The 16,566-nt window shown below is 44.1% G+C and overlaps 1 protein-coding gene across 1 annotated transcript; it reads right to left on the reverse strand.

Annotated features, from left to right (window-relative positions):
- Positions 1 to 8,237: 8,237 nt before the first annotated feature.
- Positions 8,238 to 15,789, reverse strand: LOC135566645 (coiled-coil domain-containing protein 186-like). The gene is made up of 3 exons (XM_065014313.1): positions 14,666 to 15,789; positions 12,247 to 12,466; positions 8,238 to 11,011 (listed from the first exon to the last, which is right to left on the reverse strand). The coding sequence occupies exons 1-3, from the start codon at positions 14,899 to 14,901 to the stop codon at positions 10,955 to 10,957; spliced, it is 513 nt and encodes a 170-aa protein (XP_064870385.1). The 5' UTR covers positions 14,902 to 15,789; the 3' UTR covers positions 8,238 to 10,954.
- Positions 15,790 to 16,566: the final 777 nt, after the last annotated feature.

Below are 16,566 nucleotides of genomic sequence, written 5' to 3' on the forward strand. Positions count from 1 at the left end.
AATTGACCAATCAACCAATTGAGATGGTTTGGGATGAGTTGGACCGCAGACTGAAGGAAAAGCAGCCAACAAGTGTTCAGCATATGTGGGAGCTCCTTGAACACTGTTGGAAAAGCATTCAAGATGAAGCTGGTTGAGAGAATGCCAAGAGTTTGCAAAGCTGTCATCTAGGCAAAGGCTGGCTATTTGAAGAATCTGAAATATAAAATATTTGTATTTGTTTTACTTTTTTGGTTCCATGTGTCATTACGTTGCCCTCTTTGGGTATAGAAAGCCCCATCCCCTCTCCTGCCTCCATCAACTAGGCTGCTGTGGTCAGAGAGGTCGTAAATTCCAGGAAGATCCTGCCTCATGGCCACACAGTATAGAGACAGAGTGAATTTTCATAGAGAACAAAGGAATTTCTTCCACCTCCCAGAACTTGAGGTCCGAACAACATTTATGTTCCGGAGAGAAGGTATAAAGATCGGTGAAGAATCCTGCTACGAACTGGTCCGTTTGTTACATTTTGGTGAAGCTCATGGGAGACGGTGCGGCCACATTACCATAACGCTGTTTATATAATAGCCTCAGATATGAGGTTAACATCTAATTGTTGTATAAGATGAATGAGTGAGGATGATACTGTTTGTAAAATTGTGTAATGTGATTTTGGACTGTTTAATTAAGGAAGCTCCAATTCCTTTTGAGTTTGACTAATATCAGAGGACCGCCCAGGGTATCCTGGGACAGGCCCTTTCTGCAATTCGAATAAAACCCCAACTTTGAGAGTTCTCACTAGACCATGTTTTTCTCTATTACGAGCGTCAAAGGTTGCAGACCATTGCTGAATCTTTTTTAACCATCACGTGGTTAAACTCTTAGACTATTGATACCGACAGAATAAGAACAAATCTTTGATATTAATTACTAGTCTGCAGCTAGGAATTCAGTATCATTGAACGAGAAGAACGACAACCACCGGAAACATCCATTCTACAACAACATGAATATCGCTCTGAACTATCCCCTTTAACAACGACAGAGAGAGAGAGAGATGACGAAACTCTCGAACAGAAACTAACTTTGTTGAAAGGTCCCGACGACACACTGAGTGTAATATATACACTGCTCAAAAACATAAAGGGAACACTAAAATAACACATCCTAGATCTGAATGAATGAAATATTCTTATTAAATATTTCTTTCTTTACATAGTTGAATATTACTGACAACAAAATCACACGAAAATTATCAATGGAAATCAAATTTATCAACCCATGGAGGTCTGGATTTGGAGTCACACTCAAAATTAAAGTGGAAACCACACTACAGGCTGATTCAACTTTGATGTAATGTCCTTAAAACAAGTCCAAATGAAGCTCAGTAGTGTGTGTGGCCTCCACGTGCCTGTATGACCTCCCTACAACGCCTGGGCATGCTCCTTATGAGGTGGCGGATGGTCTCCTGAGGATCTCCTCCCCAGACCTGGACTAAAGCATCCGCCAACTCCTGGACAGTCTGTGGTGCAACGTGGCGTTGGTGGATGGGCGAGACATGATGTCCCAGATGTGCTCAATTGGATTCAGGTCTGCTGAGGAGCGGGCAGGCCAGTCCATAGCATCAATGCCTTACTCTTGCAGGAACTGCTGACACTCCAACCACATGAGGTCTAGCATTGTCTTGCATTAGGAGGAACCAGGGCCAACCGCACCAGCATATGGTCTCACAAGTCTGAGGATCTCATCTCGGTACCTAATGGCAGTCAGGCTACCTCTGGCGAGCACATGGAGGGCTGTGCGGCCCCCAAAGAAATGCCACCCAACACCATGACTGACCCACCGCAAAACCGGTCATGCTGGAGGATGTTGCAGGCAGCAGAACGTTCTCCACTGCGTCTCAGACTGTCACGTCTGTCACATGTGCTCAGTGTGAACCTGCTTTCATCTGTGAAGAGGTATTTCCGGGTTGGAGCGAGCGATCGCATCCGCGCTTCGGTCTGCAGGTTGTATAACTTTTTCATTACATTTCATTACATTTCATTATAGTACAACGGTCTGATTTGTCTAATCTTAGCAATTTCTTCTTAGCTAGCTACATAGTCGTCGTTGTATCAAAGATAATTGCGTAATTATCGTATTTCGTCGTCTCTATCTGCCCAACACGTTCTCACCGTCTACCGTAGCACTGTAGTAACTATCACACTCAACTGAACGACTTGATTAGTGTAGTGTTAGCTAGCTACATAGTTGTCTTTGCTGTCTTCGTATCCAAGATAATTGTGTAGTTAGAGTGTGTAGTCTTAGAGTGATTATCTTAATTTACCGAGGTTAGCTAGCCAGCTATTTTGTCGTCCTTAACGTAGGAGACACTCCTAGCTAGCCAATAGCCAGCCAACGTCTACTGAATAGAACTTTCGCATTCCGGTCGCATTCCGCTTCGCTCCACAGGTAGTATCATATTTTCATTTCATTTCATTACAGTCCCAACGGTGTGATTTGTTTGATCGTAGCTAGCTACATAGCTAGCTACATAGCCGTCTTTGTTTCAAAGATAATTGTGTAGTCTAGAGCGATTTTCTAGGTTAGCTAGCCAGCTATTGTCGTTCTCCTAACGCAACGTAACGTAACCAACACTGCTAGCTAGCCAGCTGGCCCAACAGCATTGTAGAAACTTCACACTCACGGAACGACTTGATTAGGGTAGTGTCAACAACGCCTAGCCTACCTCAGCAGTACTGTATCATTTAATCATTTTAGTCAATTAGATTCTTGCTACGTAAGCAACTTTCTGAACATTCGAGGCGTGTAGTCCACTTGTCATTCAATCTCCTCTGCATTAGCGTAGCCTCTTCTCTAGCCTGTCAACTATGTGTCTGTCTATCCCTGTTCTCTCCTCTCTGCACAGACCATACAAACGCTCCACACCGCATGGCCGCGGCCACCTAATCTGGTGGTCCCAGCGCGCACGACCCACGTGGAGTTCAGGTCTCCGGTAGCCTCTGGAACTGCCGATCTGCGGCCAACAAGGCAGAGTTCATCTCAGCCTATGCCTCCCTCAGTCCCTCGACTTCTTGGCTCTGACGGAAACATGGATCACCACAGACAACACCGCTACTCCTACTGCTCTCTCTTCGTCCGCCCACGTGCTCTCGCACACACCCGAGAGCTTCTGGTCAGCGGGGTGGTGGCACCGGGATCCTCATCTCTCCCAAGTGGTCATTCTCTCTTTCTCCCCTTACCCATCTGTCTATCGCCTCCTTTGAATTCCATGCTGTCACAGTTACCAGCCCTTTCAAGCTTAACATCCTTATCATTTATCGCCCTCCAGGTTCCTCGGAGAGTTCATCAATGAGCTTGATGCCTTGATAAGCTCCTTTCCTGAGGACGGCTCACCTCTCACAGTTCTGGGCGACTTTAACCTCCCACGTCTACCTTTGACTCATTCCTCTCTGCCTCCTTCTTTCCACTCCTCTCCTCTTTTGACCTCACCCTCTCACCTTCCCCCTACTCACAAGGCAGGCAATACGCTCGACCTCATCTTTACTAGATGCTGTTCCTCCACTAACCTCATTGCAACTCCCCTCCAAGTCTCCGACCACTACCTTGTATCCTTTTCCCTCTCGCTCTCATCCAACACTTCCCACACTGCCCCTACTCGGATGGTATCGCGCCGTCCCAACCTTCGCTCTCTCTCCCCGCTTCTCTCTCCTCTTCCATCCTATCATCTCTTCCCTCTGCTCAAACCTTCTCCAACCCTATCTCCTGATTCTGCCTCCTCAACCCTCCTCTCCTCCCTTTCTGCATCCTTTGACTCTCTATGTCCCCTATCCTCCAGGCCGGCTCGGTCCTCCCCTCCCGCTCCGTGGCTCGACGACTCATTGCGAGCTCACAGAACAGGGCTCCGGGCAGCCGAGCGGAAATGGAGGAAAATTCGCCTCCCTGCGGACCTGGCATCCTTTCACTCCCTCCTCTCTACATTTTCCTCCTCTGTCTCTGCTGCTAAAGCCACTTTCTACCACTCTAAATTCCAAGCATCTGCCTCTAACCCTAGGAAGCTCTTTGCCACCTTCTCCTCCCTCTTGAATCCTCCTCCCCCCTCCTCCCTCTCTGCAGATGACTTCGTCAACCATTTTGAAAAGAAGGTCGACGACATCCGATCCTCGTTTGCTAAGTCAAACGCCACCGCATTCAACTGAGACTGCTCTTCTCTGTATCACGGAGGCGCTCCGCACTGCTAAAGCTAACTCTCTCTCCTCTGCTCTCATCCTTCTAGACCTATCGGCTGCCTTCGATACTGTGAACCATCAGATCCTCCTCTCCACCCTCTCCGAGTTGGGCATCTCCGGCGCGGCCCACGCTTGGATTGCGTCCTACCTGACAGGTCGCTCCTACCAGGTGGCGTGGCGAGAATCCGTCTCCTCACCACGTGCTCTCACCACTGGTGTCCCCCAGGGCTCTGTTCTAGGCCCTCTCCTATTCTCGCTATACACCAAGTCACTTGGCTCTGTCATAACCTCACATGGTCTCTCCTATCATTGCTATGCAGACGACACACAATTAATCTTCTCCTTTCCCCCTTCTGACGACCAGGTGGCGAATCGCATCTCTGCATGTCTGGCAGACATATCAGTGTGGATGACGGATCATCACCTCAAGCTGAACCTCGGCAAGACGGAGCTGCTCTTCCTCCCGGGGAAGGACTGCCCGTTCCATGATCTCGCCATCACGGTTGACAACTCCATTGTGTCTCGTCCCAGAGCGCTAAGAACCTTGGCGTGATCTGGACAACACCCTGTCGTTCTCAAATAACATCAAGGCGGTGGCCCGTTCCTGTAGGTTCATGCTCTACAACATCCGCAGAGTACGACCCTGCCTCACACAGGAAGAGGCGCAGGTCTAATCCAGGCACTTGTCATCTCCCGTCTGGATTACTGCAACTCGCTGTTGGCTGGGCTCCCTGCCTGTGCCATTAAACCCTACAACTCATCCAGAACGCCGCAGCCCGTCTGGTGTTCAACCTTCCCAAGTTCTCTCCGTCACCCCGCTCCTCCGCTCTCTCCACTGGCTTCCAGTTAAGCTCGCATCCGCTACAAGACCATGGTGCTTGCCTACGGAGCTGTGAGGGGAACGGCACCTCAGTACCTCCAGGCTCTGATCAGGCCCTACACCCAAACAAGGGCACTCGTTCATCCACCTCTGGCCTGCTCGCCTCCCTACCACTGAGGAAGTACAGTTCCCGCTCAGCCCAGTCAAAACTGTTCGCTGCTCTGGCCCCCCAATGGTGGAACAAACTCCCTCACGACGCCAGGACAGCGGAGTCAATCACCACCTTCCGGAGACACCTGAAACCCCACCTCTTTAAGGAATACCTAGGATAGGATAAAGTAATCCTTCTCACCCCCTCCCCCCCCTTAAAAGACCTAGATGCACTATTGTAAGTGGCTGTTCCACTGGATGTCATAAGGTGAAAGCACCAATTTGTAAGTCGCTCTGGATAAGAGCGTCTGCTAAATGACTTAAATGTAAAATGTAAATGTAAGAGCACAGGACGCCAGTGGCTTAATTTGCCAATCTTGGTGTTCTCTGGCAAATGCCAAACGTCCTGCACGGTGTTGGGCTGTAAGCACAACCCCCACCTGTGGACGTCGGGCCCTCATACCACCCTCATGGAGTCTGTTTCTGACCGTTTGAGCAGACACATGCACTTTTGTGGCCTGCTGGAGGTCATTTTACAGGGCTCTGGCAGTTCTGCTTCTGTTCCTCCTTGCACAAAGGCGGAGGTAGCGGTCCTGCTGCTGGGTTGTTGCCCACCATGTACTGACCTGTCTCCTGGTAGCGCCTCCATGCTCTGGACACTACGCTGACAGACACAGCAAACCTTCTTGCCACAGCTCGCATTGATGTTCCATCCTGGATGAGCTGCACTACCTGAGCCACTTGTGTGGGTTGTAGACTCCGTCTCATGCTACCACTAGAGTGAAAGCACCGCCAGCATTCAAAAGTGACCAAAACATCAGCCAGGAAGCATAGGAACTGAGAAGTGGTCTGTGGTCACCACCTGAAGAACCACTCCTTTATTGGGGGTGTCTTGCTAATTGCCTATAATTTCCACCGGTTGTCTATTCCATTTGCACAACAGCATATGAAATGTATTGTCAATCAGTGTTGCTTCCTAAGTGGACAGTTTGATTTCACAGAAGTGTGATTGACTTAGTTTATTTTATTTTATTTTTACAGGGACAGTGCACATTAATCAACGTTTCAGTAAAAGTGCCGGTTTTAGCCAGCCGGCTAATTTTCAACCGCAGTCCCTGGGCAGGTTATTAAAAACAATTACAATATAGACAATAGCACCATAGAACAAGCAAGACATAGCAACATAGGACAAGCAAGACATAGCATACAGACAGAGCAACATAGAACAAAAAGCAGCAAGACAAAATTCATAAAAGCAACAAAGTGTTTCCACACCTCACAAGCTACAGACAACAGACAACATGGAAAGCGGCAACACACAGCTAGGGACCATGTTCACAAATCTGATTGACCTTTAGCCAGGTCTTCAAGCATTTTGTGAAAGTGTGATATGTGGTGCAGTTATGTGTGTCTGATGGCAGTGTATTCCAGACATGGGAAGCTCTCACAGAGAATGCAGATTTACTAAAGGTGCTTTTCCTTAGGGAACTATACAGTCACCTCTCATGGCAGACCTTGTGGATCTGCTGCCATATGTCTGGGTTTTCTGTTTAACAAAAATATTGAGTGGAGGGGGAGCCAGGCCATTAAGGATCTTGAATACAAGACATGCGTCGGTGTATTGCACAAGATTTTCCCAACTCAAGAGCTCATGCTTTCTAAGGATGTGACAATGATGATGGCTATTGGGCTTCCTATCAAGCACTTTGAGAGCCTGTTTGTAGACAGACTGAATAGGTTTTAATGTTGTACAGCAAGCTTGGGCCCAACTAGTCAAGCAGTATGTTAAGTGGGGAGTATCATAGATTTGAAGTACAGTTTTGCTACCTCTGTAGTCAAACAATTTCGTATAAATCGGAAATTAGCTAGATTGAATTTAGTTATTTGAATTACCTTTTTCACATGCTTTTAAAAGAGAGGTTGGAATCAAGTATGATGCCAAGGTACTTAAAATCGGATACCACCTGGAGCTTCTCCCTGACACATAGACATCTGGCTCAGTAGCATCTGTTGCCCTCTTTGTGAAGAACATGCAAACAGTTTTTTCACATTGAGATGCAAACACGAGTCACTGAGCCACTTTGTAACCTGGACCATTACAGTAGTGAGTTCTTGTGCAGCTTAGTTACATTGTGTTGTTTAAGTGTTCCCTTTATTTTTTTTTAGCAGTGTATATTGATTGCATTTTTTCCTGAATGGGTGAGCTTTCATGTGCAAAGGTTTAGCATTTCAATTGTTATAATTATCAACTTTGTCGTGTCTCATCTCAGTTGACCCCCACTTCCCCTTTTGTCCACCAAGCCGCGATTCGGTTTATCCCACTAGGGAAACTCCATTATCATTTCCTTGTAACTATCTGTTTGTTTATGCATTTCTGTGAATTACTTAGTAAATAAATGATTTAAGACAATTGATGTATGGATGACTTATAGTGAAGACTGAGTTCGTGCAGATAACCAACAATTTACGGCGTTTGGAATGAGACTAACGTGAGGTAAAGTAAATAATTAATTAATTCAAAGACTAACTGATCAGATATAAAATATATGAAAGGTTTTATTAGGAAATTATAACTTTGTAATCTGAATATTTTCCTTGGTGCCTGGACTTCCTAGTTAATTACAGTTACATGATTAATCAGTTTGATCGCGTAATACTAATTACAGAGAATCTTTCATAAAAACTAAGTCTTCAATTTAATGATAGTAAAGACACAACACGTGTGTTATTTCATAGTTTATGTCTTCACTATTTTTCTACAATGTAGAAAATAGTCAAATAAAGAAAAACCCTGAAAAGTTGAAACTCATTGAACTACATTACCCTAGCAGTAGGCAAGCTGCTTATGCTGAAAAGCCTTGTTAGTGCATAGGGTAAATTAGCTTTTGGATTTCCTGTTTTTTGGGGGGATTCAGACAAAAGCTAATATTTCACTTAACTTTTTGTATTAATATGTTACAGGTTTCTAGTGATGCTTACAAAGACAATTTCCTCTGGGCTGTACATTAATTCACTTTCTTTTGCTTTCTGTGTAAGGGACAATACAAACAAGACAATAATGAAGAGAAAGAGATTCATCTCTTTTATTCCCTGTAAACACCATATATACATATTGGATCTGGAATATTAAAAACATTTGACCATTTTACAGAAGATCATATCTACAAATGTATAATAATCACAGTTTGAATATTCAATCAAACAGAGCACATTGAACAACACCAAGACAATCAACAGAAAATACCAACATCTCGCTATAGTCAGTCATAATTTTACACTCACAACACATCTGTCCATATTGCTAATTTCACTGTTACGGGAGACACATTTACCACTCTCTCTCTTTGTGGACTGGTCTCCCAGGCAAATAACATATTCATTTAACATTGCTCCAATGTTTTCATGTTGTGAGAATGTAGGCCTAGGTTGGACCACACATGGGAGTGCTTGACCCTTTTCACAATTCAAATGGTACTTTCCAGCAACTATGGTGGATGCGGAACTAGGCCAGTGCATGGCTTAGTAGTGTGAAACGGGTACTAGAGTTATGCTTCCAATTGTTTTGTTGTCATGGAGGACACATTTCTTTAACCATAAGAGTACCACATTATCCACAGTCACTACATTTGTCTTACCAAGATATCTAGTATGTTGTTCACTTGACAATCAAATTAAACAGTAATGAAACGATTCAGGCAAATGATTTTGTGTCAAATGAACAATAATTGTTGCCTTTGTAACATAATAAGTTACAAAAATCATTGATTGGTGAAAGTCTTCATTGGTTGAAGATACTCTACAACGTTAATCTTTAAGCCATATCAACAGTTTGCTGATCAATGATAAACTGTTTTACCCATAGTGTATATAGCTCTGTTTCTGGGGTATTTGGGTAACTCAGTGCATAATAACGAGATGTCCGCCAGCCATTTCATTATGTTAATGTATTTATTCAGATGAATTCCTTCTTGAATATTCTCTCAAGCTGCTCCTGAAAAATCGATTGACTAATTTGCCCACGCTGCATGTTCTCTACGCACTGTTGCGGAGTAGAGAGCCAGGCTGGGAATCCTGTGTTTTAGATTTGCCAAGTTGAAAGGGTGCAAAAAGAACAGTAGTGTTTCCCCTAGATTTTTTTCCCCTAGGCGGGAAGCCCTCATACCAACAAGCCGTAAACATCAAATTACACAAATCGATCCTGTGATTGTTCAATAGCGGGGGGCCAAGTAGACTTGTTTGGGGAAGAAGGCATCCCACCTAAACAATGGTGGGAGAAACACTAAAATCCCAGAGTCAAGAGGGGCCTCCTTTACACTATAGTCGAAATAGTTACACATAGGTGACAAAAAACAAATGGGGGAAAATAACTACAACCAAAGACTGCAGCTTAGGAGCTAGTCTTCATCAGAATTCTCCATACTTCTGTGTGTGTGTGGTGTGTTGGTTGTAGCATAGGCAGCCGTGGCTGAGGAAAAGTCACTCTTTATCATGTCCTTGGCAGAAGACAGTGTGTTGCAGGTGCATGTCAGCTCCTCTGCGAGTGGTCGGTTGTTGTGTTGTTTACACCCATCCCTGGGACCATACGCCTCTAGCTCGGCCAGGTGACCCTCACTATGACAGCTGAAGAACATACTGGTGAAGAAGCAAATGGGGGGGGCTACAATGCTTTGTCCTACAAATTAATGACAGTAAAAACAAGGGAGTGTGTGAGAAAGGATGGAAACAAACAATTGAATATAAAATAATATTATAAAAGATTTCCTTCAGTGAATGGACAAAATGAAGAACAAAAAGGAGAGAGCAATGGACTTGATTTTAAACTAAAGAAAAGCAAAGAAAACATTTAATGCCAATCAAAAACAACAGAAATAAATAAATCACATTAAATTAACAACTAAAGACCAGCCCTAGATTATCCAGCTGAACTCATTATTATTTATACAACTTCATAGTAGGACATTTGGGGTCAAGCCAGGAGTTCTTCTTTGACATTGGTGTTTGCAGAATGTAGGCCAACTAGCGAATCGTGACTCCAGATACTTTGTCATAAATCGAACATTTGATGTCAATGGGAGATATGCATACAAATACAAGTTATGAATGATCATCTCAAGTATCATTTTTGCCTTAAGTGCTTTGTAGGGCTACGGTGAGAAAGGAAAGTGGAGCCTGGTGGACAAATGTCTGAATGGTTGTGGCTTGAGTGCATTAGTAGTCTTTAGTTACTGGTTCACAGTGAGAGTACTACTGTATGCGTTAGGGGTCACAGCGGTAATTCAAAAATATATTCAGCAAATTGGCACAAACACTTTTTTGGGAGAGAAATAAGGATTGGCATGCACACGGACCTGCATTAGCAACTGGCTTCAGAAAATGCTAACCAACATAATCCTTTCAATTCATTCATAAATAAAGCTATCCTTGGCATCCCGGGAAAGTGTATTAGATTATGCGGGGGGGGGGGGGGGGTAGTAGGGCAATCCATTGGTCAGAGGATCTGAGTACTCATCCCATTGGAGAGAAGAGTTGAGAACATGGGGGTTATCAAAAAGAACAGGCGACTGGTATTCAACATTCAAATTTCTCCTTTACACTGCGTGTGTGCATGTGTGTGCGTGTGTGTGTTCGCATGTGTGTGTCTCAGTTAAATTCTTGATGTGGCACAAGATAGTTAGTTGGTGGGGTCTTCAACATTCCCTCTTCACTTGGTCCTCTATAATTTCCTTCAGACACTGTCGTCTAGCATGCGCAACTTCCTCTGAGCAATGTCCTCCAGCTATCGTTGCTGTTTGATAAGTCGCTCAATCTCCGCCCCTAACGTCTGAAGATTTTCCTACAGAGAGATGGAGAGAGACAGAGAGACACAGAGAGAGAGAGAGAGAGAGAGAGAGAGAGAGAGAGATCAGGCAACCCATTCAACAGTGAAATATTCTGAGCTGGACTACATCGTTTCCCATTTGGAGTCCTTCGCCTTGCACATTTCTAGGTCATCAAAGTTAGAAGACTGGAGAAATGGAAGATGAAAATGAGGACAGAGAGAGAGAGTACAAGACAGAGAGAGGGAACAAGATGGTGAAAAAGACACAGAAGAAAGAACGAGAGAAAAACAGTGAAAAACAGAAAGATGCTTGCAGCAGGGATGGATGTGTATCGTCTTGGTGCTTTCCTCAGAGACTGATTGCCTGATCACCCCAGTAGACTAATCCTTCTACCATGGGCAATGCTCTGCTGGTCAAATAATTGGGCATCAAACCTGGGTCTTCTGTGCAACTCAAAACCTCAATAACCCACTGAGCTTAAGTCTAGGAATTTGTTCTGGGAGCTAACATGGGATTTTGGGTTTCAGTCAAGGTAACTCATAATGCGATTTTAGTTCACCAAACCAGCGCTCTGTTACACAGGTACTGTATCTTACGTGTATTTATTTATTTAACTAGGCAAGTCAGTTTAAGAACACATTCTTATTTACAATGACGGCTTACCCCGGCCAAACCCTCCCCTAATCAGGAGCCCGCAGCGATGTGTCTCTCCAACAGCACCCTGGAGAGGAGCGCTGGGAATGTACAAAATAAATATTTTGCGTCCCTGCCTTTTACAAGGTGGTCACATGGCGACATCAGCGCTCAGCTAAAAAGCCAATATGCCAGTGGTTGAGAGAAATTGTAGGTTGTTTTTAGACTTTTTCTTTAGGTTTTATGTGTTGGAGTCTTGGTCAGTTTAGCTCAGAAAATGCCACCCTCGTCAATCTGCCACCATTGGTGGCCACCTAATCCTGCTTAATGAGCGGGCCGGCCCTGTGTGTGCATAAAAGAGTTTCCACTGCAATTTGTTGCTTCATCTTTATTCCAAAAATAATGTAATGTACATTTTTCTAGTTTGCATCATGCCTGTTCTTTTATGTGTCAGGTAATTCATCTGCATAAAATGGTTGGATGGAAACATGGTTACTGACTGATAGTGCAGGGGTATGTAGTGTGAGCAGAAGTTAATTGTATAGCTTAATAAACTGAACTCTGGGGCTTTTATTCCCAGCAACACAAGGTGAGACAGTGTGTTCGGGGGACCCACCTTGAGTGTGATGTTCTTGAGCAGCGTGTCCTCCAGCACGGCCTGCAACTTCCTGTTGATCTCCAGCGAGAGGTCAAGGGTCAGGCCGCTGTCAGCCGGGTGGGAGGTGTATAGGGAGGCCATAATGCCCCCCCGCCTGCCAAATTGGGCTTTGTTAAAGTCTGAGGCCTCTGAAGAGAGGGCGCCCGACTCCTCTCTCAGCACATAGCTCTGGATGATCCTGTAGGGGGCAGAGAAACAATAGTCCAGTCAGTTGCGCACATTAGACTACCATTTCAGGTGACTGCCATCCACACTCAATACCCACAGGGCTGCCATTTTAAACTGTTGGGCACATTCAATCAGAGCCCTAATGGCAGTAGTTGTGCACATAAGAGTTCATTAAGCAGGTCACCACAGGAGAGTGTTGCCAAGATCCTATTAACCAAAATCACCCATCTAATCAGTGTCTTCAGCTCCAAATCATAGTCTATAAACAAGCTACAATGATCAACAATAAATGCAACAACTTCAAATATTTCAGAAATCAGTCAATTGAAATAAATTCATTAGGCCCTAATCTGTGGATTTCACATGACGGTGAATACAGATATGCATCGGTTGGTCACAGATACCTATAAAAATAAGGTAGGGGGGCCTCCCGAGTGGCACAGCGGTCTATGATAGCTAAAGTATAATAGCTAAAGAGATGGAGAAAACACATGTCTCCAGATTACATCTTCAAACTAAGGGCAACTGTGGCAAGGAGACGCGTCCATCATGCATGAGGATGTATACGGTTAAGATAGACTAGCGTTAGCTAGCTACCTTTTCAGATATTACACATTTCTAATTTTGACAGAAAATGGTTTCATTTCAAGCTAAAGTGTACTGTTAGCTAGCTAGCTAACATTAGCTGGCTGGCTCCTAGCTGACGCTATTATTTATATACCAGAGCTGTTTGCTTTGCTAGTTAGAGCCTAATGTTAGCTCCCAGCAGATTCATGCAGGGTAGCAATGACATGATTTGGCACTATGTTCATTGTTGTTTAAATACCTAACGTTAGGTGGCCTGCTCATTAGCTAACGTTACGTGACATGTGTGATCTTAGAAGTTGTTTACATAGCTAGGTTCATTGTTTCCCTAGCTAGCTAGCTACACATCTATCTAGCTAGCTACAAGTATTACAACACCCGGTGAATATGGCCGGTGTCAGTAAACGTTGGCAAAAAAGCGTAATGAAATTGTTACCAGCAGAGCTGGTTAGGATGTTTTCATGTTATACAGAGGTAAACAAATCATTGGCCAGAGTGTGCGCTCTGAACGCTCCGAGAGCAAAACAAGATGGGCGGGGCTAAAGCTTAAGAAGGTGTAAATGATGCTGAATGGGTGTAGACAAATTAGAGCTCTTCACTAGATACTAAAACAGTTGGTCAATAGCAAAATTGACAGAAAATTGTGTCCCTTAAAAAACGTTTGCATAACCCTAACTCTTTTCTCCAGCTATCACTCAATAGTCTGGCTGCTGATAAAGTGTTTAATGTGATTAAACATGGTAAGGAGTAGCGTGTCCCCCCTAGCTTGTGATGTGTTCCATACTGTCTGTTTGGCTTTGGAGGTGGGCATGAATATGGATATGCCATCGTTAGTGATCGACACTCACGCACCATGGACCGAGCAGCTATAAATATCCGATAGTCTTGTTTGTCAGAAGAGGGGATGGACAAGAGTATGTGTGTTTGTGAGAGAGAGAGCGAACGAGTGAAATGCTTACTGGCTGACAAAACATTGATAAAGAGATGACGTGCCAATCCCCTACCAAAAATCACTCAAACACATCCTTCAAGAATCCACCAAGCACTCTAAAAAGGAATGACGTCATGTGACACCACCTGACTCTGTGACGGTGTCAGCAAATCAAAGCAGAGTTTGTAAGAGCAGAGTGAGTTAGCAGAGGCTAAAGCCAGGTTAAGGCTAAATTAAAGTTATTAGCTCCCATGGTAGAGACTCTGCTCGTCATTAGCATACACTTTGGTTAGACCTCTGCTAACCCTTACATTAGCATTAGTTTGCTGAATTTTCTAACCATTAGCATCATGTTTTGCTATGTTTCTGCTTGCCATTAGCTTCCTATTTGACTAAGTCTTCATGTTTTTCTAGGCTGCTTGTATTACCTGTTATAGCCATACTTTCCCAAGCATCTAGTGTGGCAAAACACAAACCATACCAACAGCGCAAGTAGACTAAACAGTTTTGTAGAACAAAAAAACTCAAATCCGATGGCAAGCCAAAACCTGCCAGTAAAACAAATCCTTATCAGTCTCCAACATCTCTCTTTTGCCGCAAGGAGAAAAAGTCCAAATAAGGGATTGAACTCAAAACCAACGGAGTTGTACATGTGTGCTTTATGCTGGGAGTGTTAACACTTCTCTCACTCACTTTGTCTTCTTGCGGATCTCCTCCACCAGCTGCTTGATGTGGTCCTCCATGAACTCTATCTTCTCCTGCTTGCGGGCGTGGGACTTCTGCAAACGCACAACACGCTCCACAAGCACGGCCTTGTCCACCTCGGGGTAGCTGTCCACCACCGTCGGGCCCGACTGGCTCTCCAGTGAGCGCTCCTCCATGCTGCTGCCGCCGTGCCGCGCATTCAGGGAGCCTGGAGAACATAACATAAATTCATTGTCTATCAAAACGTTTTCCTATCTTAAATTCCCAACCCCATGCACATACACACACACACACGAGAGGCTGGAACGGCACAGGCTCAGCCACAGAGGAGCGTCCGTGCAGCAGGTTAGTTGTTAAGTGCCTCAAGGGCACAAACATAGAAATCTAATTATTTTTCAGTAGGTGGCACCAGAGATTCTGATGCCAGCTACACTCTGGTCGCCGGCTCATTCCCCCAGATTTACCAAATCAGCCCTGGGATTTGAACGAGAAGGATGTCGGAGAGCATAGGACTTCTGTAGATTCCGTCTGCAGCAGTGCACCAACCCTGGTTTGTTCCAGCCTAGCACTAACACACCTGATTCAACTCATCCTGGTCTGCATTGAGGATTGTTTGATTGTGTTAGCGAAGGGCTGGAACAAAAGCACATACTGCAGTTCTTCAGGTCTGGAGTTATTAGTACTAGCCCTACTCCTCACGTCCTCATCTCCTTCTTAAAACCCATTGGATGAGAAAGCCAGAGGTCCTTCCCCTCTGACCTTTCCCTCCAATGGGCTGTGAGAAAGCAATGAGGAAAGAGGACTTGAGGAGAATGCAATTGAGATCTTCCCTAGCACACGCTAGCTAGCTGTTCATTATAACAATGTTTCCTTATTTATACCTTATGTGCATTACACTATGATATTTATATGCAATACAAAATGTATTGGCTATATAGAGTGAGGAATATACAATGATACAACGACTATAAGGTTAAAGTGCAGACTGTGAGGGAATTTCCATCCATATCGCATGAAGCGTTTAGAAATTACAGCACTTTTTGATTATTTACCAATGAATGGTAAATGTATTGTGTCATTACTAGCAATTCATTAAGGATTATCTGTAGTCATAGCAGCATCTACTTTAATGTAGTGTTTAGAAACATATGATATTGTAATTTACAATAACAGTGACTCCAAAATGACAAAATTAGGCATCTCAGGGATTTGTGGTATATGGCAAATATACCACGGCTAAGGGCTGTTCTTATACACGACGCAACGTGGAGTGCCTGGATACAGCTTTCGGCCAGTAACCGAAAGATGGCTGGATCGAATCCCAAACGCTGACAAAGTAAAAATCTGTCGTTCTGTCTCTGAACAAGGCAGTTAACACACTGTTCCCCGGTAGGCCGTCATTGTAAATAACAATTGGTTCTTAACTGACTTGCCTAGTAAAATAAAGGTTAAATCAAATAAATATACCACAAACCCCCCGAGGTGCCTTATTATCTGGTTACCAACGTAAATAGAGCAGTAAAAATACATGTTTTGTCATACCCGTGGTATACAGTCTGATATACCACCGCTGTCAAACAATCATAATTCAGGCTTCGAACCACCCAGTTTATAATACATTATTTACTATAAATTTCGATTGGGCACAAAATAATCTGAAACAACCAAAACAAACGGCAAATGCATCCAACAAGTTAGTTGCAAATGCAAGGAATATGGGACCAAATAGAAAACTTTATCCTACTTTAATACACATAAGTGAATTTTCCCAAATACATTTGGTGCCATAAATATGTACAAAAATTGCTCTGATTTCTAAACAGTTCACCCGATATGCATGAAAATACACGATAAAACTGACAGTCTGTAGTTAGATCTGTTATGGTGAC

Source organism: Oncorhynchus nerka, unplaced genomic scaffold (genome assembly GCF_034236695.1).
Source record: "Oncorhynchus nerka isolate Pitt River unplaced genomic scaffold, Oner_Uvic_2.0 unplaced_scaffold_3867, whole genome shotgun sequence".
Taxonomy (NCBI): domain Eukaryota; kingdom Metazoa; phylum Chordata; class Actinopteri; order Salmoniformes; family Salmonidae; genus Oncorhynchus; species Oncorhynchus nerka.

Excerpts from the sequence above, each read along its gene's own strand:
- LOC135566645 (XM_065014313.1), bottom strand. The coding sequence starts at position 14,901 with ATGTTATGTTCTCCAGGCTCCCTGAATGCGCGGCACGGCGGCAGCAGC. Across the intron at positions 12,467-14,665 it reads GAGATCCGCAAGAAGACAAA|GATCATCCAGAGCTATGTGC; the intron begins GTGAGTGAGAGA and ends TGCCCCCTACAG. Across the intron at positions 11,012-12,246 it reads TCAAGAACATCACACTCAAG|GAAAATCTTCAGACGTTAGG; the intron begins GTGGGTCCCCCG and ends ATCTCTCTGTAG.